This window comes from Erinaceus europaeus, chromosome 3 (genome assembly GCF_950295315.1).
Source record: "Erinaceus europaeus chromosome 3, mEriEur2.1, whole genome shotgun sequence".
Lineage (NCBI taxonomy): Eukaryota > Metazoa > Chordata > Mammalia > Eulipotyphla > Erinaceidae > Erinaceus > Erinaceus europaeus.
The window spans coordinates 76,813,609-76,840,003 of NC_080164.1; the positions used below are offsets into that span (position 1 = coordinate 76,813,609).

At 46.0% G+C, this 26,395-nt stretch overlaps 1 protein-coding gene across 1 annotated transcript in view; it reads right to left on the reverse strand.

The window, feature by feature from the left end:
* EVA1A (eva-1 homolog A, regulator of programmed cell death) overlaps window positions 1-26,014 on the reverse strand; it is a 74,024-nt gene extending 48,010 nt beyond the window's left edge. The window contains exons 1-6 of the mRNA XM_016194381.2: window positions 25,988-26,014; window positions 24,709-24,800; window positions 23,335-23,416; window positions 18,258-18,319; window positions 12,292-12,464; window positions 10,879-11,152 (exon numbers count right to left, since the gene is read on the reverse strand). Of these exons, the coding sequence (XP_016049867.2) occupies window positions 10,879-11,152; window positions 12,292-12,464; window positions 18,258-18,319; window positions 23,335-23,416; window positions 24,709-24,800; window positions 25,988-26,014 (710 nt within the window). The remainder of the gene's footprint in view (window positions 1-10,878; window positions 11,153-12,291; window positions 12,465-18,257; window positions 18,320-23,334; window positions 23,417-24,708; window positions 24,801-25,987) is intronic.
* Window positions 26,015-26,395: the final 381 nt, after the last annotated feature.

Genomic DNA, 26,395 nt, shown 5'->3' on the forward strand with positions numbered 1-26,395 from the left:
CCCAAGGCACTCTGTGATTGCTTCCAGCTCAGTGATCTACACTGACTGAGCACCTACTACTTCCAGGCTCCCCAGCCAGCTCTAGTCATTGGGGATCAGCGAGAGCTATGTGCTGCTCTTGGAGAACATACTTTAATGGAGGCCAGGAGGTGGTGCTCCTAGTTAAGTGCTCACATTACAGTGTGCAAGGACCTGGGTTCAAGCCCCTGGTCCCTAGCTGCAGGGGGAAAGCTTCCCAAGTGGTGAAGTAGGGCTGCAGGTGTCTCTCTGTCTCTTTCCCTCTCTGTCTCCCCCTCCCTTCTCAGTTTCTCTCTGTCTCTGTTTGATGAATAAATAAACGTTTATAAAAAATAAAGAATGCTAAATAAAGAATGCTTCTTAAAGAAAAAAAAACATACGTTCACAAAAGCAGAAGAACAATATCACCATGTGACATCTGCTCCCCACCTCCCTGGTACACTGCTTAAGTCCTTGGACAGCAAGAGTGTTTTGTTCTACTCTGTCCCTGGGACCCAGAACAGTGCTTGCCACACCATCATGAAACTCTGACAGCTTGAACTGATCAGACCTCAGTGTTACAGGTCACGGGGCTCTCTCTCTGTGCACACAGGCCCACTCACAGGAACACTCTTTGTTTTCATTTTTCCAAGTTCCTCAAGTCCAGTCTCTTGTTTTCTGTGTTTCCACCAGGTACTCAAAGTGCATTCTGCTGTGATTTGCTGCTAGGCCTAAATCAGGTAAGTCTGCAGGCCCACCCCACCACCTGATGAACTGACCCTCTGAGAAGTCCAGAAGCTGGGTCTCCAAAGCAGACAAGTAGCTATGCCCACTCCCCTCCTAGCTCTTACCACCTCCATGTTCACCTCTACTCTCACAACCATACAACAGCAGAGAAAGGACCACAGTCAGGAGCAGCTCAGCCAAGGGCAGGCAGAAGGAGCCTCAGGAATGTAGTGTAAAGCTTGTGGCTTCTGAAAGAGGCCCCACCCATCATTTTACACAGGCCCTGTGGCCCATCGTGTCCTGACAAGACAAGTGAGGGAAAAGACAAGCCAGCTAGGTTTGTGCAGGTGCCCATGGAATGACAGGAGGAGGCAGCCCTTTTGATCAGGGGTCCCAGGGCAGAAACCAGATCCCCTGAAGTCTGTTCCCTGCAGCCACCAAACATCTGAGTGGCAGAGGGAGGGGGGCAGAGGGCATAGGGGGAGAGGCTTGAATGACAACAGGTATTTGTAAAAAGCATGCTCTTCCTTGTCAGTTTGTGGCTGCATTCCCACCTCCACTCACCTTGAAGGGCAAAGTACAAACTGCCCAGGTGATCAGAGAGGGGCTGAAGCCTAGAGCAGAGAGCAGTTAACAGTGGGGAAAGCAGGGGGGGGGGGGGGAGAGACCAGGGAGGAAATGACTAGTTCAGGGAGTCAGGCGGTAGCGCAGTGGGTTAAGTGCACGTGGTGTGAAGCCCAAGGAAATGACTAGTTCCACCCCAATCACAGCAGCCCATATACCTGCCATGCCTAGTGAAAATCAGATTTCCCACAAGCACCTTTGAAGATACTTTGACCATCCAGAGACTGTCTGGGTCTGATGAAGGGCTCAGGAGCCCGTAGCCTGGGGTTGACCCCCACCCAGTCTGCCTTTGAGTTGTGGGTGAAAACATTTGTCCTCCTCTCACACCAGCTGCAGTGGGCAGCTGTGAAGACCAGAGCAGTAGATGCAAGAGAAGGCCTCGACTGTGAGGCATAGTGTCTATCCCAGGGGGCACTATTATCATTTATTACAAGCAACCACATAGGAGGCCATTTTCCCTAGAGGGACGATGGTCCTATAAGAGCCCACCCCTCCTTCTGCCTCTGTTCCCTGATTCCTGGCTGCCTTAAATCTTCCTTTTCAGGGCTGGATGGTGGCACACCTGGTTGAGCACACATTACAATGCACAACGATGGGGGGTTGAGCCCCGTACCCACGTGCAGGGGGAAAGCTTTGAAAATGGTGAAGCAGGGTTGCAGGTGTCTCTCTGTCTCTCTCCCTCTCCATCCTCTCATTTCCTCTCAATTTATAACTGTCTCTATCCAATAAATAAATAAAAATAGTTTAAAAATTTAAACTTCTTTTTCCCTGTTTCTCCTGGGCCACAGCACTAGCTCACTGTGCTGTGCTGGTCAGTTCTTTTCATTATCTCCCCACTCAGGTGATGAGTATCTGGAGAGCTAAGATGTGATTCATATGCTTAAACAGACTGTCATTCACTCACTTACCACTTACTAAGAGCCTCCTGTGTGCCAGAGGGTGAATAAATGAGTTCAGATTGGGGCAGGCTGAGAAGTACCTACATCAAGTGTCTATAAAGCAAGTATATGTACACACACACACATACACACACACACACAACACACATACGCACTGGCATGATTGAGAGCCCTGTGAGAAAGTCATGGGAGGTGGTGAAGTGGATAATGCATTTGGACTCTCAAGTATGAGGTCCTGAGTTTGATTCCTGGTTTCAGGTGTCAGAGTAATCCTCTAACTCTCTCTCTCTCTCTCTTTCTCTCTCTCTCTCTCCCTCTCTCACACACACACACACACACACACACACACACAGAGAGAGAGAGAGATAAGTCTTTTTTAAAGAGGCATTGGGCTCAAAGAGAACTGCATATGTGAGTGATTCAGGAAGGTGTCAGTTTTGTTATTTAAATTGCTATGTAATAAGTTGCACTTTATGTAAAACAGCCCTCTCTTTCCCATGCACTCTCTCACCTCTCTTTCTCCCACTCCCTTCCCTCCAAGTTCCACTTTAGGTCCAGGGAAACTTAGCGATTGCAGATATGCTGCCCTTTTCTAATGTCCACTTTACAACACTTCACATTTACAAAGCAAAGTACACACAACATTACCTGTATTCACTAACCAAAAGAAATTGAAGGTGAGTTGTTCCGCTACAGCAGAAGATGAAGTGCCAGAAGAGCACAGAGCATTTGCTATGCAGCAGTTACAGAGCCAGTGTGAGGGCCCAGCAAAAGGAACCCCATCTGGTTCTTTTGTCAGGACCTACACTCCCTGTCTCAGCACCAGGCCTCCAGCACTGCACAGCAGGCCTGTGAGCCCCTGTGCTTGAGCACCATTGGTTTCATGCAGCTGTGAGCAACTCTGTCCTCAAGTATCACAAAAGCCTAAGAGAGCCTAGAAGGAGATTATACCTAGTGTGTCAACCTGGATGTGAACAAGCCTTCCTGATCAGGGTGAACTGAACACCAAGTCCTCACTGGAGATGTCTGCATGCAACTGGTAGTGCTGCCGTGATCACAGAAAGTGTGACTTTAATTTCAAAAGAGAGTAGGTTTAGGACATGTTTGCAGGGTGCTTTGAGTACCTGCAGCAAATGGTCTTATAGAGAAAAAGCCCAAAGCTAGTCAGTCAAGCACATGTTGTATTTTAGGCTTCTCGTGGGGTCAGCCACAGCTGGCGACAGGCCTTGAGCTGGGTCACTGACGCAACACACAGAGGTTGGCAGATATGAGTGGCCACTGATGAGTTCAGATTCTGATGAGATGTTACACAGGATGCTCTCTGTCTCTCCTAAAGCCCAGACTCCAGTGTTCCACCACTCCTTCCAAGGGGTCCAACCTAGCAGATCACCATCCCTGACACCATCACCAGCACTTCCTGGGTGCCTCCTAGACATCCGCTATCTTCCATTACTGGTAAGTCAGGCTATGCTGTGTGTATTATTTCTACTAAATGCTGGCTGGTAATTTTTCAGTGTTTCTGATGTTACCTACTGTTAGGGTGACTTTGGGTTTTGTGTCCTGTAGTATATGATTTGGTAGGTGATTTGGGATGGGGTGGGGTGAGGGGCTGTGCTGAGACCACTTACAAAGAACTTTCCATAGAAATTTGTGGCAGGTGCTTCGTGGTGTTGCATTACATGAGGTCAGGAAAACTCTCCTTTTGGATAGTAGGGAAAATGTACCCTTGAGAATAGGGGAAGACTTTTTTTTTTTTGGAGGGTCTAAGGTGTAACATTCAAGAGCCCAGGCTCAGAAGTGGAATGTGCACATAGTGCATCAGCCAGGACTCTAGAAAGAAAACAAAATTACCGCCCACCCTGTAGAGCTGAGCTATGCTTTTTGTCTGGGGTTTCTTTGCTTTCTGGAGACATTGCCGCTCCCCAGGCCCCCAGGCAGGTCCCATAGCCTCAGGACACGGAAGGCAGAGCTGCCATTCAAAGAGTTCAGCAGGCCTGAGCTGGGAATGTTTACTACCATGTCTCCCAACAAGCAGAAAAAGACTTCTGGGCTGTAAAAAGTCCAAATTGCAGTGAGTCCGGTGGTAGTGCAGCAATGTAAGTGCATGTGGCACAAAGCACAAGGACCAGCGTAAGGATCCTGGTTCGAGCCCCCAGCTCCCCACCTGCAGGGGAGTTGCTTCACAGGCGGTGAAGCAGGTCTGCAGGTGTCTGTCTTTCTCTCCCCCTCTGTCTTCCCCTCCTCTCTCCATTTCTCTCTTTCCTGTCCAACAACGACGACAACAAAAAGGGCAACAAAAGGCAATAAATAAATAAATAAATATTAAAAAAAGAGAAAAAAAATTTTTTTAAAGTCCAAATCAGGATGCCAGGTGGTGGCATGACGGGTTAAGTGCACATGGTGTGAAGTGCAAGGACCGGCATAAGGATCCTGGTTAGAGCCTCTGGTTCCCCACCTGTGGGGGGGGGGGGTCACTTCACAAGTGGTGAAGCAGGTCTGCAGGTGTCTATCTGTCTCTCATCCTCTCTGCCTTCCCCTCCTCTCTCAATTTCTCTCTGTCCTATCTGACAGCAATAACAATGATAATACTAACAACAATAATAATAATAACAGCAATGATAAACAACAAGGGCAACAAATTGGGAAAAAATACCTCCAGTATTGCAGGCACTAAGCCCCAGCAATAACCCTGGAGATTTAAAAAAAAAAAAAAAAAAGTCCAGCTGTACGTGTTCCCACCCCCACACCCCAGCTCATTTCCAGCCCTCCAGCCCCAACATGTACCCATGCATTTGCCAGGTCCTTTCTTGGCTCTGCACCTTGTACATGAAGACTACCAATCCCCCTCAACACAGCAGTCTCCTACTTCACCATTGAGGACACCCCCACCCCAGTTCAAGCATTTTCTTCCCTCTGAAAGCTCCAATATTCCTCTACCAGAAAGTGTTCCTTGTGCTCACCCTCAGCTGTCTACTCTGATCACTTTTTTTTAAGTGTAATTATACAGCAGTTTTATTCTAATCACTTTTTTAAATTATTATTATTTATTTTCCCTTTTTGTTGCCCTTATTTTTTATTGTTGTTGCAGTTGTTGTTGTTGTTGTTGATGATGATATCATCATTGTTAGATAGGACGGAGAAAAATGGAGAGAGGAGGGGAAGACAAGAGGGGGAGAGAAAGATAGACACCTGCAGACCTGCTTCACCACCTGTGAAGCGACTCCCCTGCAGGTGGGGAGCCAAGGCTTGAACTGGTATCCTTACACCGGTCCTTGTGCTTTGCACCACATGCGCTTAACCCACTGCACTACTGCCCAACCCCCTTTCTAATCACTCTTATCCCATCTAATGTACCCCCAATGACCTGTGTGCACACTCCATGACATGGACTGTGACCCTGGTGACAAAAACTGCATCTCTCTCAAGTTTCCATCTCTGGCACCTGACACAAAGTAACTCATCCCAGTTGCCAACCCACACTAACCCCTCAGGACCTGGTTACCACTTGAGTCTAGTGAAGAACAAAAGGCCCTCAATGGAGTTCATTAAAAAAACAGAAGCACCTCTTCCAGGGAATGTGTTCTGACATCTCAAAAAGGCATGCTGTGACATCTATAAATGTCACATCTATAAATGACATCTATATGCTGCTTCTCCCTAGAACCAGACACATAAGCAAGTACCAGCTTTATCAGTTACCTGCCTGCTGGGCAAGATGGTGGCCAACAGGCTCTTCAGAGGCCAGGAAACCCAACCCCAGGCCTGACAACTCTACACACATACACACACCACCACCACCACCACCACCACCAGCGCTGTTGTCTCTTCTGGACCAGGCTTGCTTCCATGAAGGTGTAAGTGATGTCCCAAAGATCTTGGCACTCACTTTGACTGTGATGAGGCCAGAAGGGTGTCTGCAGGGAGATGGCAGAGGGAGCTGCATGGGTAGGCAAGTGCCCACCCCACTCCAGTCTCAAAAGCAGTCATACTGGAGTATTTCTGAAACACCTAACAAGACTACAAAGCTGGGTGTTCCCCATTTAACTCACTGCCCTGAAGTCTGGGGAAGAGCTTGCCAAAATAGGCAAATTCATGGAGATCACAGCTGTGCCAGGTAGCTCTAGGAGAAGCCAGAGTTCACCAATGTGCAGAGGTATCTGTGCACAAGGCGGTGGAGCCTATAGAACCAGCGACTAAGGGGCCAGCAAAAAGAGGGCTCGGCTTTCAAGGCCACGGCTGCACTCAGGGAAATAAAATCTTCCAAGTTGGTGAAGTGATCAGCTGTGACCTGGTATCCGGTGTCTCACACACAACTCACACGGGGGTGGGGGAGGAGGGAGGATCGATGACCAGTTCTAGACCAGGTTCTGTAAAACCTGATAGGGGTCATTAAATTCTCATTACAAGTTTTCCCTTTAATATGTAAATGCTACCCATAACACTTGGAGAGAAAGCAGTTTGCATCTGGATGAGTTTAAGATGAAAGACCCAGCTGGTATTCCCCCATCCTTCCCACTCCCACTGAGTGACTTCAGCAACAGTCATGTGCTGGGTGCCTGCTGTGAAGGTCTCATACCCTGGGAAAGAAAGGTTGGAAACAGGCATCCCTAAGCCTGAGGGTGCACCCTCTTCTCCAGGCAGGTGTGCTAGCTACCAGCCCCCTAAGAGTTCACTGCTAGCCTGACCTTGACTGGGGACATTTATCATGCCACTCGGCACCCAGTCATTGATGCTGACCCCAATGCTCTGCCCCCTGTAGACAGGGATGAGGAGAGAATGGATGAGGAATGTTAAAACAATGGCACAGAGTTTGCAGTGAGTACTCCCCAACACTTCTTCTCCAATATTCCAACCTTTGGGTCCATGATTCTTCAACAATTTGTTTGGCTTTGTACGTTAACTCTCTTCAGCCACCAGGTTCCAGATGCCATCAGGATGCCAGCCAGGCTTCCCTGGACTGAAGACCCCACCAATGCGTCCTGGAGCTCTGCTTCCCCAGAGACTCACCCTACTAGGGAAAGAGAGAGGCAGACTGGGAGTATGGATCGACCAGTCAACGCCCATATTCAGCAGGGAAGCAATTACAGAAGCCAGACCTCCCACCTTCTGCAACCCACAACGACCCTGGGTCCATGCTCCCAGAGGGATAGAGAATGGGAAAGCTATTGGGGAGAGGATGGGATTTGGAGATTGGGTGGCGGGAATTGTGTGGAGTTGTACCTCCCCCCATCCTATGATCTTGTTAATGTCTCCTTTCTTAAATAAATTAATTAATTTCAAAAAAACGATGGCACAGTCTTCGCTCATGTGTGTGGTGCAGATGGGGAACCCAGTGGACTTCGGCTTTTCTCAATACACACAAAATTCAGCTGCTGTTTATTGAGTGCATACTAATTATATGCCCAGTACTCAACTGAGCCATCTACCTGCACAGTGTGGAGTGGGTCATGCAGTCCAGGTGACTGTGAGTCCTGGCCTTACCGCCCATGGTTGTGTGACTTTGGACAAACTGCCTAGCCTGCCTGTGCCTCCTCTGGGCAACAGGGAAGTATCAGTACTAACTCTGAAGGGGCATTATGAGAATGAAATGAGTAAAATCATAAAGTGATGGACGTGAACATATATGTGCTGAGATATAGAGTACAAACGTGGTATTAAAGACAACAGAACTGGAGATGTAGCACTGGGAAGAGTGCATGAGTTGCCATGTACTTGGCTTAAGCTAAAATCCAGGCACCATACAGAAGGTACTAAGATAAATTACTAAGATGTACTAAGAAGCTCCAGTGTTATGGGATCACTCCCTCTCTTCTCTTTTTCTATCCACATGAAAAAGGCACTCTAGGGCCAGCAAAGTAGCTCAGTTTGATAATATGTTGCTTAGCCATGTGCATCACCCAGGTTTGACCTGACCCCCACTGCACTGAAAGGAACTGTGGTGCTGTGGTTTCTTTCACTCTTTCTCAGCCTCTGTCTCCACCTAAGAAAGAAATAAAGAAGCAAAGAATGATAGATAGCTCCTCTGGAGCAGTGAAATTACACATAAACAAGATCCTGCCCTCACCACCCCCCCTACACACACACACACACACACACACGTAACACACACACATAAACACACACAATGAATATGAACAATTATTATCCCATTAGTTTGTCCCATGAGCCTGCAGAAAAGGCAAACTGTGTCTTCCTATTTTACCAATTAGGCTTTGGGAGACTGAGTCCACTTGTTCAAGGTCACAAAGTTAATAAGTAGCAGAACTCCAGTTTGAATGCAGGCACTCTGCCTCCACAACCTGTATGTATAACCACCACCAGGACCACAGCTGGGGTTATGTTCTAGGGACACAGATCCCTAGATGAACAAGGGGGTCCCCACACAGCGCAACCAACACTGGAGAAAAAAGACAACTGAAGCAGAAGAGGGGGAAGGAGCTGGGAAAGACTGTCCCAAGGAACTGAAGAATCCTCTAGCCAGAAGGGAACCTAGGCTCCAGTCTCAGTGAATATTGAAGAATGACTTGCCAACCAAGGGGAGTATGCAAAACAAAACAAAACAAAACAACTCAGGACTTAGAATAGTGAGTGGGTAGGAGAGGATGGTAGGCACATAACAGAAGCTGAGTCTGGGACAGTAAACTGAGGCCAGTCACTGGTACAGTGGTACGGAGGTTAGATTGCATTCTACAGGACAGTGATTAATCTGAGTAGAGTCGCCTTCAGCATCTATAAAACATGCAGATCCCTGTTCCTCCTGTGAGCACTGAAGGTGCCAATGAGGCTATTAAGCAGTGTGTGGTAGCACGCTCTGCTGAGTTTTCAACATAAGAATCATCACTCTGGGGTGAGGGGAGGTTTGGGGACAAGCTGGCACAGTCAGTCAAACTGGAGCAGATAAGAGGATGGGAGCTAAAAAAGAAAGAGTATGGGAGCTGGGAATAATAGCACTTTTCACCAAGTGATACACTATACCAGGGTTCTCAAACTGTTAACATTTGAGGCCAGATAATACTTATTGGGGGGGAGGTCCTGTGCCCCACAGGGCAGTTCACAGTGTCCCTGGTCTTGGCACATCAGATGAACAGCATCTTCCCCCACTTACCCTCAGACAACTAAAAGTGTTCCCAAACACAGGCACACATCACTTGGGGGCACTGAGAAGCACTGCTTTAAGTCCTGCCATCCCTCCATTACAGAGGCTTCAGTCAGGACTCCAAGGCTGGTGGTCTGTCTCTAACCTTGGCTTTAGCCACTGTCTTTAACTTTTTTGGGGGGGCGGGGGGTGCTGGAGAGAGAGGGAGGAGAGATGCTCAAAACAGCCTTCTGCCTTCTGAAATAGAATTCTAGATTTTTCTTTTTTAACAAACTGAATGACTCAAAGACTGATGCTCAAAGATAAAACCTTAGTCCTTGCCTTTGTTCTACAATGTATACTAAATGGATAGTTAGGCTTTAAGTAGAATTAAGATGTAATTAGGGGTAGTAGAGCAGCCAGTAGAGCCCACACAGTATCATGTAAAAGGATCTGGGTTCAAGCCCCCAGTCCCCCACCTATAGGGGAAATTTCACAAGTGGTGAGGCAGTGCTGTAAGTCACTCCCTCCTCTGCACCCCGCAATCTTCCCCTTCCCTCTCAATATCTGTCTCTACATATGGGGGGGGTGGAAGGAAGGAAGGAAGGAAGGAAGGAAGGAAGGAATCCACAGAAATGGTGGAACTATCAGGCAGGCAGCAATCCTCAAACCCCAGATGACCTTGGTATCAATAAATAAATAAGAATTAAGATGCATGGGCTTAGTAAAGAAGAACCCAATCTGCTGAGCTCTAAGTCATGAGTTCCTTCCCAGACCACACAGAGGAAGTCTCTCCAGAGCTGCATGTGGAATATGTGGCCCAAATATGCTGGTCCCCAAATCTACTCTTCCAGGCTGTGTGGACTTGGTCTAGACACTCAATCTCTCTGCATTTCATTTTACCCATTTACAGAACAAGGCTGGGAGTCCCTACCGGGAGGCTTGATAGAAGAACCAAGTTCATGACTAAGAGCAAAATGACAAGTTTGCAAGATAGGCTAGGGCTCCTCTCCTTCCCATTCACACTCATGTGTTAGTTATCTCCAAGTTCCAAGTGTATCTCATGCGCTTTTCTTCGTCCCCCAGTCCCATCTGCTTGACCCCCCGACCCCAGCCTTTCCCCCTGGAGCCCCTCGCCATCAACAGAGCGCCCCAGCGAGGCTTTCAGGGGCGCCTTTTCCCTGCCCGATCCCCTCGACTGCCCTGAGCCTGGGCGGCGGGAAGGAGCCTGAGCTGAGCCAGCGCGCCCTGGGCCGGCCCTGCCCCGGGAGGCGGCGGCCGGAGATGCCGAGACCTGCGGGGAGGACCCACTTCCCAAGTCGCGCTGCAGAGCGCGGGGGGGGGGGGGGGGGCGCTGAGGGCGGCCAGGAGCCAAAAACAGAAGTGGGCAAGGTGGAGAAGCAACAGGAAAGCATGAGGACGCGGAGAAACGGCTCTGGGGCTCTGAGCTCCGCTTGGGGCCCGCCCGCAGCAAGAACCGCGGGCCGGAAGCGCCCGGTGCGGGCATCTGCAGCGCGGGCGCCCCGGGGCTGCGGGCGCTCTTGGGGCGCAGCTTACCTTGGCCCGGGGTGCGGGCGCACACTTCCGGGGGGCTGCACTGTGGGACCGAGCCAGGGAAGGAGGAGCCGGGGCCCGAGTCTGAGGGCAAGAGGCGGCCCAGCGGAGCTCCGGTCACTGCACAGAATGACCCCAGCTAGGGGGGCGCGGGGTCTCCATCTGGGCGCTCCCGGGTGGCCGCGCCGAGGCCCGCAGCAGCTGGAGGAGCCCGAATCAGCGGAAAGGGAGGTTGTCTCCTCTCCTTCGGTCTCCCCCGCACCCCTGCCTGCCCGTCAGCGCCGCTCCGCTCCGCTCGGGACCTGCCCTCCCGCTCCCCGCCCCTTTCCCGCGCGCGGCCCCTGCGGGCGCTGAGACGCGGAGGCTGAGGGGCAGCAACTCGCCGCCCTCCCCGCCGCCCCCGGGGCCCTGCACTGCCCCGGCTTCGGAACGCGAACCTGCAGAACTCCACCGCCATCCATCCTCCACTTCCCGTGTGGAGCCTTCGTACAACTCCCAGCCCCGGCAGGAAATCAGTACTTACTTTGTTAAGTGCGCCCAACTCTCTTTCCCCAGTGCACAGCCCGATGGGTCATCTCCGAGGAATGCTTTTTTCGGGTTTTTTTTTTTTTTTTTTTTTGGCTCGAGGAGCGAGAAGTTGAGCTCCCTGTAGGGTTTTGGCTCGTTTAGAGTCAGGAATTTTGTTTGCTTGCTTGTTTGTTAAAGCTCAACAACTGTTTATTGAGAGCCTGATAGGCGCCGAGCTAGAAGTTGGAAACTGAAAGGAGCCAGAAAGGCATGTTGCCGTAATGTTTAATAAGCCATCGTCATAGGTGTTCGGGGCGGGCATAGAGGAGGTCCCAGGATGCTGTGGCCTCGGGAGCGAGGTCGGGGCTGCAGTGAATAACTGTATATGGAGTGGAAACGGCACAAACAGAGCCAGTGAGAAAGAGGGGGTGAGAAAGCAGGGGAATGACGGCCAACAAATAGGGAAGAAATAGTTGGACTTGCCCTTCAAGAAACTCTAAGAGGGGGTCGGGCGGTAGCGCAGTGGGTTAAGCGCATGTGGCACGGAGCGCAAGGACGAGCATAAGGATCCCGGTTCGAAACTCTGGCTCCCCACCTGCTGGGGAGTCGCTTCACAGGCGGTGAAACAGGTCTGCGGGTGTCTATCTTTCTCTCTCCCCTCTGTCTTCCCGTCCTCTCTCCATTTTTCTCTGTCCTATCCAACAACAGACGACATCATCAACAACAATAATAACCACAAGGCTATAACAACAACAAAAGGGGGGGGGGGAGAAAGAAAAAAAGAAACTAAGAGCTGCAGGCAGCGATAGGATGAAACTGCCATGACCTGATGAGTAGGACACCTGGAGGTGGTGATCAGAGAGGATGGATGCTAGAGGTGATCCCAGGCCATGAGCTGGACCAGGGCACCTTTGGAAGCCGCTACTCTTGACTCACAACTGGCAGGATTCACATCAGCTGGAAACTTAGAAATGTGAACTTTGCAATGAATCTTCATTTTAACAAGATCCCCAGATAACTGTACATTTGAATTTGGAAGCATTGTTCTCTGCAGCACTGACTGTATATTTGACATTGAAGCCCTGAAAAAGGAACACCTGGAAAGCTTATACAACCAGTGTGAGACCCCTCCTCCACCACAAATGCATATTTAATTGGCCTGGGGTGGGGCTCCAACATAAGTACTTTTGAAATGCTTTCCAAATGACCTAATACAGTCAGAGCTCAGAACCACTGTTCTAGACTTACTCAGGAGCTACTTAATTTAATCTTGAAGTGCAGCTCTTCAGAAAATAAAAAAGCATCGATGTGTGGATGAAATCATGAAGACTGGTTATCTCTACAGAGACAACTGGCTCTGCTAGAAATGATCTTTTTTTCGTATTTTATTTATTATTAATTGGATAAATAGAAATCAAGAGGGAAGGGGGGAAGATCGGGAGAGCAGGAAAGAGAGACACCTGCAGCACTTTTTCACCTCTCGTGACTTGAACCTCAACCAAATGTACCACCGCCTGGCCCTGTGAAATGACTTTTTTTCTCCTAAACTAATCTGGGAACAAGATTCTATCTAGCTGCAGAGAACCACTAAGTGATAGCTCCTTGAACCTGAGCAAGAACATGCTTCACAGGCTTCAGTTTCCTTACCTACAAAATATACACATGAGATGGGGGAGGGTGCAGTGAAGCAAGAATCTGGGTAAGGAACCTGGTTCGAGCCCCAACTCCCCACCTGTGTGTGTGTGTGGGGGGGTCACCTCACAAGTGGTTAAACTGGTCTGCAGGTGCCTTTCTCCCTTTCCGACTCCCCCCTCCCTTCTCAATTTCTCTCTGTCCTATCCAATAAAAAAGAAATAAATAAAAAATTGGAGTTAGGCAGTAGCACAGTGGGTTAAGCGCAAGTGGTTCAAAGCACAAGGACTGGCATAAGAATCCCAGTTGGAGCCCCTAGCTCCCCACCTTCAGGGGAGTCACCTCACAAGCGGTGAAGCAGGACTGCAGGTGTTTATCTTTCTCCCTCTCTGTCTTGCCCTCCTCTCTCCATTTCTGTCTATCCTATCCAACAACAACGACATCAATGACAACAATAATAACTACAACAGTACAACAAAAAGGGCAACAAAAGGGAATAAATAAATAAGAAATAAATAAAAATAAAAGGAAAAGTATGTCCACCAGGATCCATGGATTTGGAGTACCACCACTATGCCCCAGCAAAAACTCTGAAGGCAAAAATTAATTAACCCATACAGAATTGCCAGAGATCAAAGCACTGTGTGCTGAGCACAGTGCTACCCCTCATGATTGCTGCTCAGTAAATGGCCACTAAGTTGAATGACTAAGAAACATGCCAGCCTACACCTGAGGAAGATGGGTCCTGCTATTGGGGCAGCTTGGAACGTTTCTACTCATGACCACAGAATATGAGCTCAGATCTACAGGGATGTAGAAGTCACATAGGCTTCTAAGATGAATATGGGCCCCAGACCACATCAAATAGATGAGGTTTACAGTCAATAATATTTATACACCTTTCTCATATTTGGGAGCTACTCTCTTCCCAGATACAGCTTTCTGGTCCTTTTTCCAGCCATGAAGTCATTTCCCCAGACAATAACTTGGATCCACCTGCATATCTGATTTCAGGCTTAGGGAAAAAAAAAAAACTAGTATAGCCACAGGCCCTTTGGAATATAACTAAAATATGCCTACTAGCTATCTATAGAATGGAGACCCCCCCCCCCAACTCTTCATCTGCACTACTTCAGCCTTTAGGTTCACGACTAGTCAACAACTTGTTTAGCTGTATATGTTAACTCTCTTTTCAGCCACCAGGTTCCAGATGCTAACATGATGCCAACCAGACTTTCCTGGACAGACAGCCCCATCAAAGTGTCCTGGGGTTCTGATTCCCTATAAAACCACCCCACTAGGGAAAGAGAGAGGCAGGCTGGGAGTATGGATCTACCTGTCAATGTCCATGTTCAGCAGGGAAGCAATTACAGAAGCCAGACCTTCCACCTTCTGCATCCCACAATGACCTTGGGTCCATACTCCCAGAGGGTTAAAGAATAGGAAAACTATTGGGGGAGTGGATGGGATACAGAGTTCTGGTGGTGGGAATTATGTGGAGTTGTACCATTCTAGTCCTATGGTTTTGTTAGTGTTTCCTTTTTATAAATAAATTAAAATTAAAAATAAAGATACATGCCAGCAAGTGGCATAGCCGTGTGTGTGTGTGTGTGTGTGTGTGTGTGTATGTCCATATTCAAAGAGCCTATTCTTTTGCTCCCTAAGCTGTAGGAAGGGCTTTAGGAAGCACCCTGATGCATGAAACTACTTTGATTAAAACTTATTGATAACTGTTACCATTTAGTGAATGCCTAGTGCACCAGGCCTTGTGCTATCCATGCTGATTAGGAATGCCTGTTTTCTTCTTCTTTTTTTTTCTTTTTCTTTTTTTTTTTTTTTTTTGCCTCCAGCATTATTGCTGGAGCTCAGTGCCTGCACCATGAATCCACTGCTCCTGGAGGCTTTTTTGTTGTTAAAATTCGGAGGCTTTTGCCGGGCTAGCTTCACGGGCGGGTAACAGAGACGCGGAGACATACGGCTGGGCAGGGAAGCTGTATTTCTTTATTCAAGAACAATGATTCATAAACTAAGACAAACTAATCACCAAACAGAACTCTGCTGTCTCTTTGCGGTGGCGCAAGCACTCTCTCTCACTCTGGAACTCTCCAACTCTGCAACTCTGAAACTCTGTAACTCTCTTACTCTCTCTCTGGAACTCAGGAACCCTCTCTCGGGGTTCCTTGGGGTGGGGCCAAGCGGGCCCACGAAATTAGCAGAACTGATCCAATTCTCTTGGCGGGGGAGAACTAGAACCCAATGTAAAGCATACAACACTTTTTTTCCCCCTTTTGTTGTCCTTGTTGTTTTATCATTGTTGTGGTTATTATTATTATTGTTATTGATGGCGTTGTTAGGAATGCCTGTTTTCATTATGTTAAAGATACAGTCAGACCCCTGCCTTTAACTGTTTCAGGAATCACTGCAATGGAGAGTGTGGTGTGCCATCTAGGGTTGCCTCTGGTTGTGCAACTGAACACAGACAACCAGGAAGCCCTTTGGGGGCTTTTCTAGCTCATTCTCTTAGTATGCACCCTTGCACAGAGACTACCCTGGAGGGAAGGGCTCTTGAGGGAGTGCTCTTGGATACTGCAGACACAGATGTTTCCAGAGAACTATTTCTTTTTTTTTCTTTGTTATTTTTTATAATTGATTTAATAATGATTGACGCTACCATAGGATAAGAGGGATATAATATTCCCACCACCAGAGTTCTACATACCATCCCCTTCATTGGAATTTTTCCTATTCTTAGTCCTCTGGGAGCATGGACCCAGGATCATCATGGGGTGGAGAAGGTAGAAGGTCTGGCCTCTGCAATTGCTTCTCCAACAGACATGGGTACTGGCAGGTCTATCAATAGCCCCCAGCTTTTTCTGTCTTTCCTTAGTGTAGCAGGGCTCTAGAGAGGTGGGGTTTCAGAACACATTGGTGAGGTCATCTGCCCAGGGAAGTCAGTTTGGCATCATGGTAGCATCTGCAGCTTGGTGGCTGAAAAAGCATTAAGATAGAAAGCAGAACAATTGGGAGTCGGGCAGTAGCGCAGTGGGTTAAGCGCACGTGGTGCAAAGCACAAGGACTGGCATAAGGATCCCGGTTAGAGCCCCCGGCTCCCCCCCTGCAGGAAAGTCGCTTCACAGGTGGTGAAGTAGGTCTGCAGGTGTCTATCTTTCTCTCCCCATCTCTGTCTTCCCCTCCTCCATTTCTCTCTATCCTATCCAGCAACGGCGACATCAATAACAACAATAACTACAATAAAACAACAAGGGTGACAAAAGGGAATAAATAAATAAATAAATAAATAAAAAGCAGAACAATTGTTTAATAATCAGTAACCTAAAGGCAAGAATATAGCAGATGAGCTTTGAGGTCTCCATTTTGGGAAAACCTAGGAATTACGTTTTAATTATATTCTAAGAAGCCCATGATTTTACTAATTTTTGCCTGAGCCTGATAGCTAACATGCAGGTAGGCCAAATGTATTGTCTAAGGAGATGGTGTCACTGTTGTAAATAGAAATAGAAAACTGGATCAAGGAACAGAGAAGCTCCCAAATATGAGGAAAGTATATAAATACCATTAACTGTATTTCTCCGAGAAATAAATTGTGTGTGTCTGTGCTCGAGTGTGTATGCGTGTGCATGTATGCATACTTATGTGCATGCTGCCTCATCACTAGAGCCTCCTAGGTGTCAAACCATGCACCAAGATATGTATTTCAGTATATTTCATTTAATCCTCTCCTCTTGGTTATTAAGCACACTTAGGTTGTTTTCTTCTTCTCCTTCTTCTTCTTCTTTTTTGTCTGTTTTTTGTTTTGTTTCTTTCAATATTATGAATGAGAACGCTGAGGTGTGAAGTACAAACCAGTTTTTCCTTGCAGCCTAAGTTCCAGGGTTATCGCTGGGACTAGGTGCTTGCACTATGAATCCACTGCTCCTGAAGGCTATTTTCCCCCTTCTGTTGCCCTTGTTATTATTGTTGTCGTTGTTGCTGTCTTCACTGTTGGATAAGACAAAGAGAAATCAAGAGAGGACTGGAAGACAGAGAGGGGGAGAGAAAGATAGACACCTGCAGACCTGCTTCACTGCCAGAGCACATGGCATAAAGCTGCGTAAAGAGCCCAAGTTTCTTAAAGTGACACACTCTTCTGCCACTGTGGCCATACATTTCATGGAGAGAAGAATCCTCATTTCAAGTCTCACTGGAAAGGGGCTGAGTTGTGGTGCACCTGGTTGAGCGGATGTGTTATAATGTGCAAGGACCAGAATTCAAGTCTTCGTTCGCCACATGCAGGGGAAAAGCTTCATGAATAGTGAAGCAGTGCTGCAGGTCTCACTCTCTCTCTCTCTCTCTCAATACACACACACACACACACACACACCCCTTCCTCTCAATTTCTGGCTGTCTCTATCCAATAAATAAATAAAGATAATAATTTAAAAAAACCTTCTACATCAAGTCACATTGGGTTGTTATGGTCTTTGAGCAACAATACCCTCTATGCCTCTTCTTGCCCACAGGATGAGCTGTCCTCCCATGCCCTCTTGCTCAGGCTATGCCTGTGGCTTAATCCTCCATAGTCTGAGAGAAAGTGAGGGAAGGTACCCTGTGAACTGTTAAGAAAAGCTAAAAATACTGGGGTGATTCATCCCAAAGTGCATGTACTTAAAAAAAAGTGTGTGTGTGGAGGGGGGTGTCTTCATTCTCCAACTGTAGAGGGGACATAATTAAAGGGAAGTGTCACCTAGTTATTCTGACTCTAGGCAGATGTGGGGAAGGGACATTAAACTGCTGTGCTGGTGGGGGGAGGTCAGAGGGGAGTGACTGTGACACTCCCCCTGTTCTAACAGGCTCTGCTGGCCTGGTGGGAAGTGTGGAGATGGGCAGGGTCACAGACCAGGTCTGAAAGCTCCAAGAAGAGCCCACAGAGGCAGAGAGAGGCAGGCCAGGGTTGGCAGGGGGTGGTAAAAGAAGAGTGGAATTCAGCTCAGGAGACCAAGTGCTAAAGGAACCACTACATTCCTGCCTCCAGACCCAGGCTCCTGAGTGGCCTGGCAAGGAGAATACCAGCAGGCCTTAGTCTCCCTGAAGAGTGTTCAGGGTTCACGAGGCGCAGGTGGCCTGATCAGTAGCACAGCCAGGTCCTAGAAAAGGTCCCTTCAGTTAGTGCTTGGGAGAGCAGGGTTGAGACCTCAGCCAGCCTCGTAGTACGAGGACTAGCTGAGGGGAGCCCACATCCATACCATCCCTGTGCAAGGACCCCCAAGGCATCCTTGATTCTCCTCTTCCCAAGCTCTGATTTGTGCTGGCAAGAGAGCAGTTTGACACAAAAAGCAGTTATGGCAAATTCTTACCGGTGCCAGTTTTAACCTCAAACAGCAGCAGGACCTCAGACTTTGATGACCCCTGCTTACTGATAAGAAAACTAAAGCACATCACCCAAAGGGGACAATAAAGCAAAGCCTTCTCCTGCAGTAGGGTGAGACATTCAGACCTCTGTGGTTTTATCCCCCACACCCTCCCCACCTGAAGGTTCCTCGAGCTGCTGCCAGGACATCAAGTTGTAGATATCTCCTCACTCCAGGTCTGGATCTGCTGTGCGAGCAGCTCTCAGTGCAATCTGCTTTTTCTACCAACACAGCTCAGTTTAACCACCCCCTCCCGCAACTCGCCTGCCCTTCTCAAGGAATTGTCTTTGGTCATAAGCAACATGCACGCCACACTCAAGCCTCACCTGAGGAGTATTTGGAAATTACAAATTAGACTCCGGGCCAAACCTACCAAATCAGAGTTTCTGGAAATGAGGTTTTTTTTTAAATTAATTAGAGAAGAAGGCAGAGAGAGCTATAGCATCATCACCTTGGCACTTGCAATGCTGGGAATCGAACTCAAGACCTCATACTTGAGAATACAATATTTGATCCACTATACCACCTTCCAGGCCACAGGACTTTTCTTTCTTCCCTCTTTTTCTTTTACTGCCACTAGAGTCATCATGGGCTCAGAGCCTGCACAGTAAATCCACTGCTCTCAGTGGCCACTTAACATATATATTAGAGAGAAATTGAGAGGAGATGGGAGAAATAGAGGGAGAGAGAACTAGAGACACTGGCTGAACTGCTTCACCTTCCATGAAGAGCTTCCCCTGAAGGTCAAGAAGGGGTGCTTCAATCCAGATCTTTTTGCAAAGTAATATGTGGACCTTACCAAGTACACCACTGCTCAGTCCCATTTTATTTATTTATTTATTTATTTATTTATTTTTGTAACCTCTGCAGGTAATCAAAATGTGCAGTTAGGATTAAGAACCAGTTCTGTAAGAAATGAAGAAACAAAACTTCAAACCAATATGATCAGTTTATATAACAGTAAGGAGGGGAGTTATGTGGTAGCACAACGGCTAAGCGCACGTGGTGCGAAGTGCAAGGAACAGTGTGAGAATACTGATTGGAGCCCCTGGCTCCCCACCTACAGGGGACTCCCCACCTGCAAAGGAGTCACTTCACAGGCGGTGAAGCAGGTCTGCAGGTGCCTATCTTTCTCTCCTCCTCTCTGTCTTCCCCTCCTCTCTTGATTTCTCTCTGTCCTATTCAACAACGACGACATCAACAGCAATAATAACTACAACAACAATAAAAACAACAAAGGCAACAAAAAGGAAATAAATAAATAAATATTTAAAAACAAGATTAAAAAAACAGTAAGGGGGACAGGGGAGACAGCATAACTGTTATGCAAAAAGACTCATCCCAGAGGCTCTAAAGTCCCAAGTTCAATCTCTGGCATCACCATAAGCCAGAGCTGAATGGATGCTCTTCTCTCTGTCTCCATCTCTTCCCCTTTCTATCTACCTTTCTCTGTGTATCTAGATCATTAAAAATATATGCATTTAAAAAGAACAGTAAGGAACTCAGTCAAATACTGAGCAAACCATCAAGCAAATGAGGCTATCAAAATCATTCCCTTGTCCAATGCATATTAAAACAATGCCAGACTACAAAAAGTTCCTGAACTTGAATTTCAGCCCAGAGTGGGTGAGGTCATTCCCATATGTTCCTGGGTAGGAAACCTAGTTCTATCCAAGAAAGCATAAATGATTGAAACCAGAATCCCTGCCCCTTCTTCTACAGCACTGCTATTTACAAGAAGCCTTCAAACATCCAGCGCTTATGAATTCCAGAAGTAAATGGTCTCCAGGAGCTTCTGAGTGAGGTGGTCATATAAACTAAACAATGAAAGACAAAGGAAATTGCCTCATGACCCGGATGAGTGGTTAATGGATGTGCAGACAGAGACACCAATGTGTCACCGTTAATGATGTCACTTTAAGAAAATCAGGGAACCGTATTTGCTTTACAGTGCTTTGCCCTACAGTCATCTCACATTTATTCTTAGCAAAAAGTCAGGTTCAGAAGAAAATGTATGATTGCTTAAAATATTGGCTCAGAGAAGCAAAATGACCTTTTCCTTCTTTTAGCTTTCTCTCTTTTTTTCCTTTCCCTTTCTTTCCCTTTCTTTTCCTATTTCTCTCGCTCGCTCGCTCGCTCTTTCTCTCTTTCTCTCTCTCCCTCTCTCCCTCTCCCTCTTCTCTCGCTCTCTCTCTCTCTCTCTCTCTCCCTTTTACTCTCTCTCTCTCTCTCTCTCTCTCCTTCTTTTCTACAAAGAAAAGAAGGAGACACTGTATACTTTTGTACATTGCCTGGTACTTTTTGTACCATTTTTGTACATTGCCTGGTACAGCTATGGGATCTCTGTTAAGGCCTGTGAGTAGTTATTAACCATGTAGCATTTAAATTCTTTCATTCTACAGTAACTTGCTGAAATAAAACTACTGACTGAATAATGCTAGCTACCCTCACATCCAACAAAGATCAAAGAATGTGATACCACACATTTACAGTCCAACCTTTCACCAACTTTCTGCAGGAACTAATGTAATGGTGCCTGCTTTTATCCACCAAATAAATCAGTGTTGACAGTTCTGCTCCCTCTGTAGTTGTAGTTTCTAGTTGTAGACAACCCAGAATTCCATTTTCCCCAAAACTCTCTCCCTTTTAAGAAGTTTACCTGCACAGGGGAAAGTGAGTTGGGAAAACCATCTCTCTTTTTTGTTTTTTTCTCCCACCAGGGTTATTGCTGGGACTTGGGGCCTCTACAAAGAAACTACCACTTCTGGTGGCCATGTTTCCCTTTTTTTTCCCTTCTTTCTTTTTTTACTTGATAGGTCAAAGAAAAATTGAGAGCAAAGGGAAGACAGAGATGGAGAAAAAGAGACACCTGAAGCATTGCTTTGCCACTTGTGAAGATTCCTCACTGCAGGTAGGGATCAGGTGCTTGAACTAGGATCCATCCTCAAGGTAACATGTATATTCAACCAAGTGCACCACCACTCAATCCCTACTATCCTGCCGTTTTAAAGAAATAGCCATAGAACCGAAAAATCTCAAAGAAAAACAGCTGCCTAGCAGAGTCCTCCTGTGTTCTTGTCTCTTTCCCAACTTTTGTTATTATTGATTTAATATTGATTTACAAGGTTGAAAGATAATAGGGGTATGATTCCATACAGTTTCCAACATCAGAGTTCCACATCCCATTCCCTCCATTGGAAGTTTTCAAATTCTTTATCCCTCTGGGAATATGGACCAAAATTCCTTTTAGGTTACAGAAGGTGGGCATTCTGCCTTGTGTAATTGCTTCTCTGCTGGTCATGGGCACTGGAAGGTCAATCCATACCCCCAGCCTGTTTCTATCTTTCCCTAGTGGGGTAGGGCTCTGGAGAGGTGAGATTTTGGGTCATATTGGTGAGGTTATCAGCCCAGGGAGGTCATGATGGAATCCTAGTAGCATCTACAACTTGGTGGCTAAAAGGCATTACGATATAAAGCAGGGCAAACTGTTTTTGAACAGGAACCCAAAGATAGGAATAAAGCAGATGAAATTAGGTATTCTTGGGGTGAAAATAAGCTAATAAGTCTCTTTTAGGTATGTTTCATACTTCCCCCCATTTTTAACCAGAGCACAGCTCAATCCTGGCTTATGGTAGTATAGGGGCTTAAACCTGGGACCTCTGGTGTCTCAGACATGAAAGTCTTTTGCATAATCATTATTCTATCTCCCCCAGCTACTTTCCCCAATTTTCTTAAAATGTTCCACAAAAGCGATGAAGAAACACACATTACTTAGCATGACTTTATTTTACTGTGAATTAAAGACTTAACTCTTACTAAATTACCTCTTAATGGGCCCCAGTCAGGGAGCATAGAGCTAAATACTCCTGGCTCAACCATCTGCTCTTTCTTGGTGTAAGAGAGTAGAAATCTAAATATTTCTTTAGCCATATTCTGCTCAATACAGCAAATCCTCTAGTAGAGGTTGGTTTTAAAATCAAGACAGACTCACCAGTTAAACCATAAACATAGCTTGTTAGAAATTTTGCTTCCGTATTTCTGTTCCATTTTCTACTGGGGATCCATATGCTCAGGCTAACACCTCCTCCCCTTTTTTTGTGTCTCTTGCCAGTAAGGTTAAATAAACATGAACAGAATTTCAAGAAATCAGCTTTGAAAAATACTGCCTTTTCTTTCTATTTCCTTTCCTCCTTACTTCTTTTTTTTTCTTCCTTTCACAAATCATTGTATTGGGGGAATTAATAGTCTACTGAACAGTTACTGGCACATGTCATGTCCCCATGACAAGTATCTACACAGTACTCCCTCCAACTTAAATCTTTTTTCAAATTTTTATTTCAATTTTATTAGTGATTTAATATTGATTTCCAAAATTATAAGATAACAGGGGTATAATTCCACACTGTTCCCACCACCAGAGTCCTGTATCTCCCCTCCCCCCACTCCCTCCTTTGGAAGCTACACCTGTTCTCCCAAGGTTCCAGATGTGGGTTAACTATTATTTCTACAATTGTATGTCTATATTTATATATATGTGCACATTTCTTCGCATGGTCCCATCTTCTCTTCCTTTCCAAGTCACACCTACACCTACTACTACTTCTGAATGTCCTTCCTTTTTTCCTCTTCTATCTCCAGGTCCTGTTGGAGTTGGAGCTCAGAGCACTCTGGTCATCTTTCGCATCATTTTTCTCCCACTAGGAGTATGGACCAAAATCCTTTTGGGGGTGCAGAAGGTGGAAGGATATGGCTTCTGTAATAGCTTTTCCACTGGACATAGGTGGCCAACTTAAATCTTTCCTTATCATCATGCACTAGAACCTCACTGCCCTCTATACCTCTCCCTGTCTTTTGCTTTTCTGCAATATACTACACCCAGTTCAAGTTTCAACCTATGTTTCCCCTTTCTTACCTCACTTCCTAAGTGCCATCTATAAGTGAGATCACCCTGTATTTGTTCTTCTCCTTCTGATGTATCTGCATTAACATGATTCCTTTAAGTTTCACACAAAATGAGGAAAAGGAAAATAATGTCATCATTTTTACAGCTGAGTAGTACTCCATCATGTATATATACTACAGCTTTCCTAGCAACTCATCTGTCATTGAACATCTGGATTATTTCCAAGTTTGAGCTATTATAAACTGTGCTGCTATGGGCATGGGTGTACATACTTTGCATATGTGTTTTTGAGTACATTCCTAGAAGATTAATTGTCAGATCATAGGGTAGGTCCATTTTCAGTGTTCTGAGGAATATCCAAATTGGTTTCCATAGATGTTAGATCAATCTACATTCCCACCAGCAGAACTCTCTAAGCAACAAAAGCCACTATAAAAAATGAGAGATGTCAGTTATTAAACATCAGACAATGGAATTACCAAATATACCTATTAAAACTTCCTATATGTGTTCTTTCCGAAAAAATGCAAGTTCCAGCCTGGGAGGTAGTGCAACGGACAAAGTATTGGACTCACAAGCATGAGGTCCTGAATTCAATCCCCAGAAGTACATATACCAGAGTGATATATATACCACATATTCCAGTCTGGTTCTGTCTCTTCTCCTATCTTTCTCATTAATAAATAAATATAATATTTTTTTAAAAGTGACATGTAGAGAGTCGGGCAGTAACTCAGCGGGTTAAGCGCATGTGGCACAAAGCGCAAGGACCAGCGTAAGGATCCCAGTTCGAGCCCCTGGTTCCCCACCTGCAGGGGAGTTGCTTCACAGGCAGTGAAGCAGGTCTGCAGGTGTCTATCTTTCTCTCCCCCTCTCTATCTTCCCCTCCCACTCTCTAGCTTTGCATATCTTAGAGTGATGGCCTAGGCCTCTCCCTCTCAGTCCCACTGTCACCAATCACAAAGTGTGTTAATACAAGTTTGAACCCTACCAAAAATACATAAAAAAAACTTGTCTATATGAGAAATATCTTTCTTTTCCATGTGGCAACCCAGGTTCAAACCTCATTCCTACCATGCTGAACTAAGCTTCAGTGCTGTGATCTCTTTCACTCTCTCTCTCTGCCTTCTGCCTTACAGAAGGAGAGAGAGATACATTCTTTCATACTGGAAAAGCCATTGATACTCTTTATAAAATTAATACTTCACATAATTTTAGTCCCATTGCCTATTAAAAATGCACACTTCCCTGGTAGCAAAGTATCAAAAGTCAAAACTTCAGAGAGAAAATAAATAATAAAGATCAAAAAGGTATAAAATTTGAATTCAATTAGCTCAGCCTAACAGTACTAATAAACAGTGAACTATTTCAGTGTTCCTTTACAAGTCTGCCTGAAGTACTTTCAGATTCTTCCTGGGCTTATCCCCTGTGATTGTAAAAAGTGTGAATTTGAGAGATGAATAGAGTGATTTGGTCTAAAAGATAAATGGGCAAACACAGGACTGAGAGTAAACAATACAGCGTATGCATTTCCTTGGGTAATGAACACTAACCAGAACAGAGGGTTGAGGGGGCTTGATAGTTCTGAAAGCCCCTACAGTGTGCCTATTTACTCAGTTCTGATTCAGAAGGTTCATGACAGCAAGTCCTGAAATATGATGTCTTTATGCACAGGTGTGGCAGTAAGTAGATGGTGTTCTTTACCTTGGTACCTAGATTGGAGTCATTTCCATTTGTAAACTGGTATCTGAAACTATAGGTCAATCAGCCTCCTGTGGCTGAACTCAACTGATGAAGCTTGGTATCTGCTTTGTTTTGCTTGTTTGTTTGTTTGTTTGTTTGTTTTTATACCAAAGCACTGCTCAGTTCTGAATTATAGTATTGCCAGAGTATTGGAAGTTAATCCCATAACCTCGGAGCCTCAGGCATTAAGAGTCTGTTGGCATGACCATTATACTGTTTCCCCCACTCTTTGTGTCTGATTTGAGTATGAACAAAGAGTATGAGATTATGGTACCAGTAGAACAGATAGAACAGATAGTAAATGAAAAGCTAACCTGTTTGCTTCACCAAAGAGTCCATAGTAGGGTCCCCACCTGTAGGGGGAGGCTTCATGAGTGGTGAAGCAGAGCTGCAGCTCTGTCTCTGTCTCTCTCCCTCTCTACCTTCCCCACAATTTCTCTCTGTCTCTACCCAGTAATAAATAAATGACAATATTTAGAAAAGAGTCCATGGTAGGAATCCTTTATATTGGCAAGTTGGATTAGTATGATTTTATTTATTTCCTTTTGCTGACCTTGTTGTTTTATTGTTGTAGTTGTTGTTATTGTTATTGAAGCCGTTGTTGTTGGATAGGACAGAGAGAAATGGAGAGAGTAGGGGAAGACAGAGAGGGAGAGAGAAAGATAGACACCTGCAGACCTGCTTCACCACTTGTGAAGCGACTCCTCTGCAGGTGGGGAGCCGGGGGCTCCACCGGAATCCTTATGCCCATCCTTGAGCTTTGTGCCACGTGCACTTAACCCACTTTGCTACCCGCCCAACTCCCAGATTAGTATGATATGTTTTTTGTTGGAGGGTTAGTGGTTTACAGTGCAGTTGTTGACACATGGGTATGATTTTGCATCTCACAGTGATAGGTGTGCCTATAAAACACTCTCACCTTCCATCTTAGCTTCTTTTCCACCATCTTGCCCAGGACCTCAGACTACCCTCCCCCAACTCCTTCCATTCCATCCTTCTCCTAAGTCCCTTGCTTTGGCACAATAAATAAACTAGTTGGAGTTTTACTATGTTTCCCCTTGCTGTTCTCTTTTCTTAAGTTCTTAATCCATAAGTAAGGTTATCCTATATTCATCATTATCCTTCTGGCTTATCTTACTTAACCTGATTCCTTCAAGCTCTATCCAAGAAGAAGTGAAGATGAATTCATCATTCTTCATAGCTGAGCAATATTCCATAGTGTATATATACCACAACTTACTCAGCCACTCATCTGTTGTTGGACAACTAGGCTGCTTCTATGTTTGGGCTCTGATTATCAGATAAATGCAAATAAAGACAACAATGA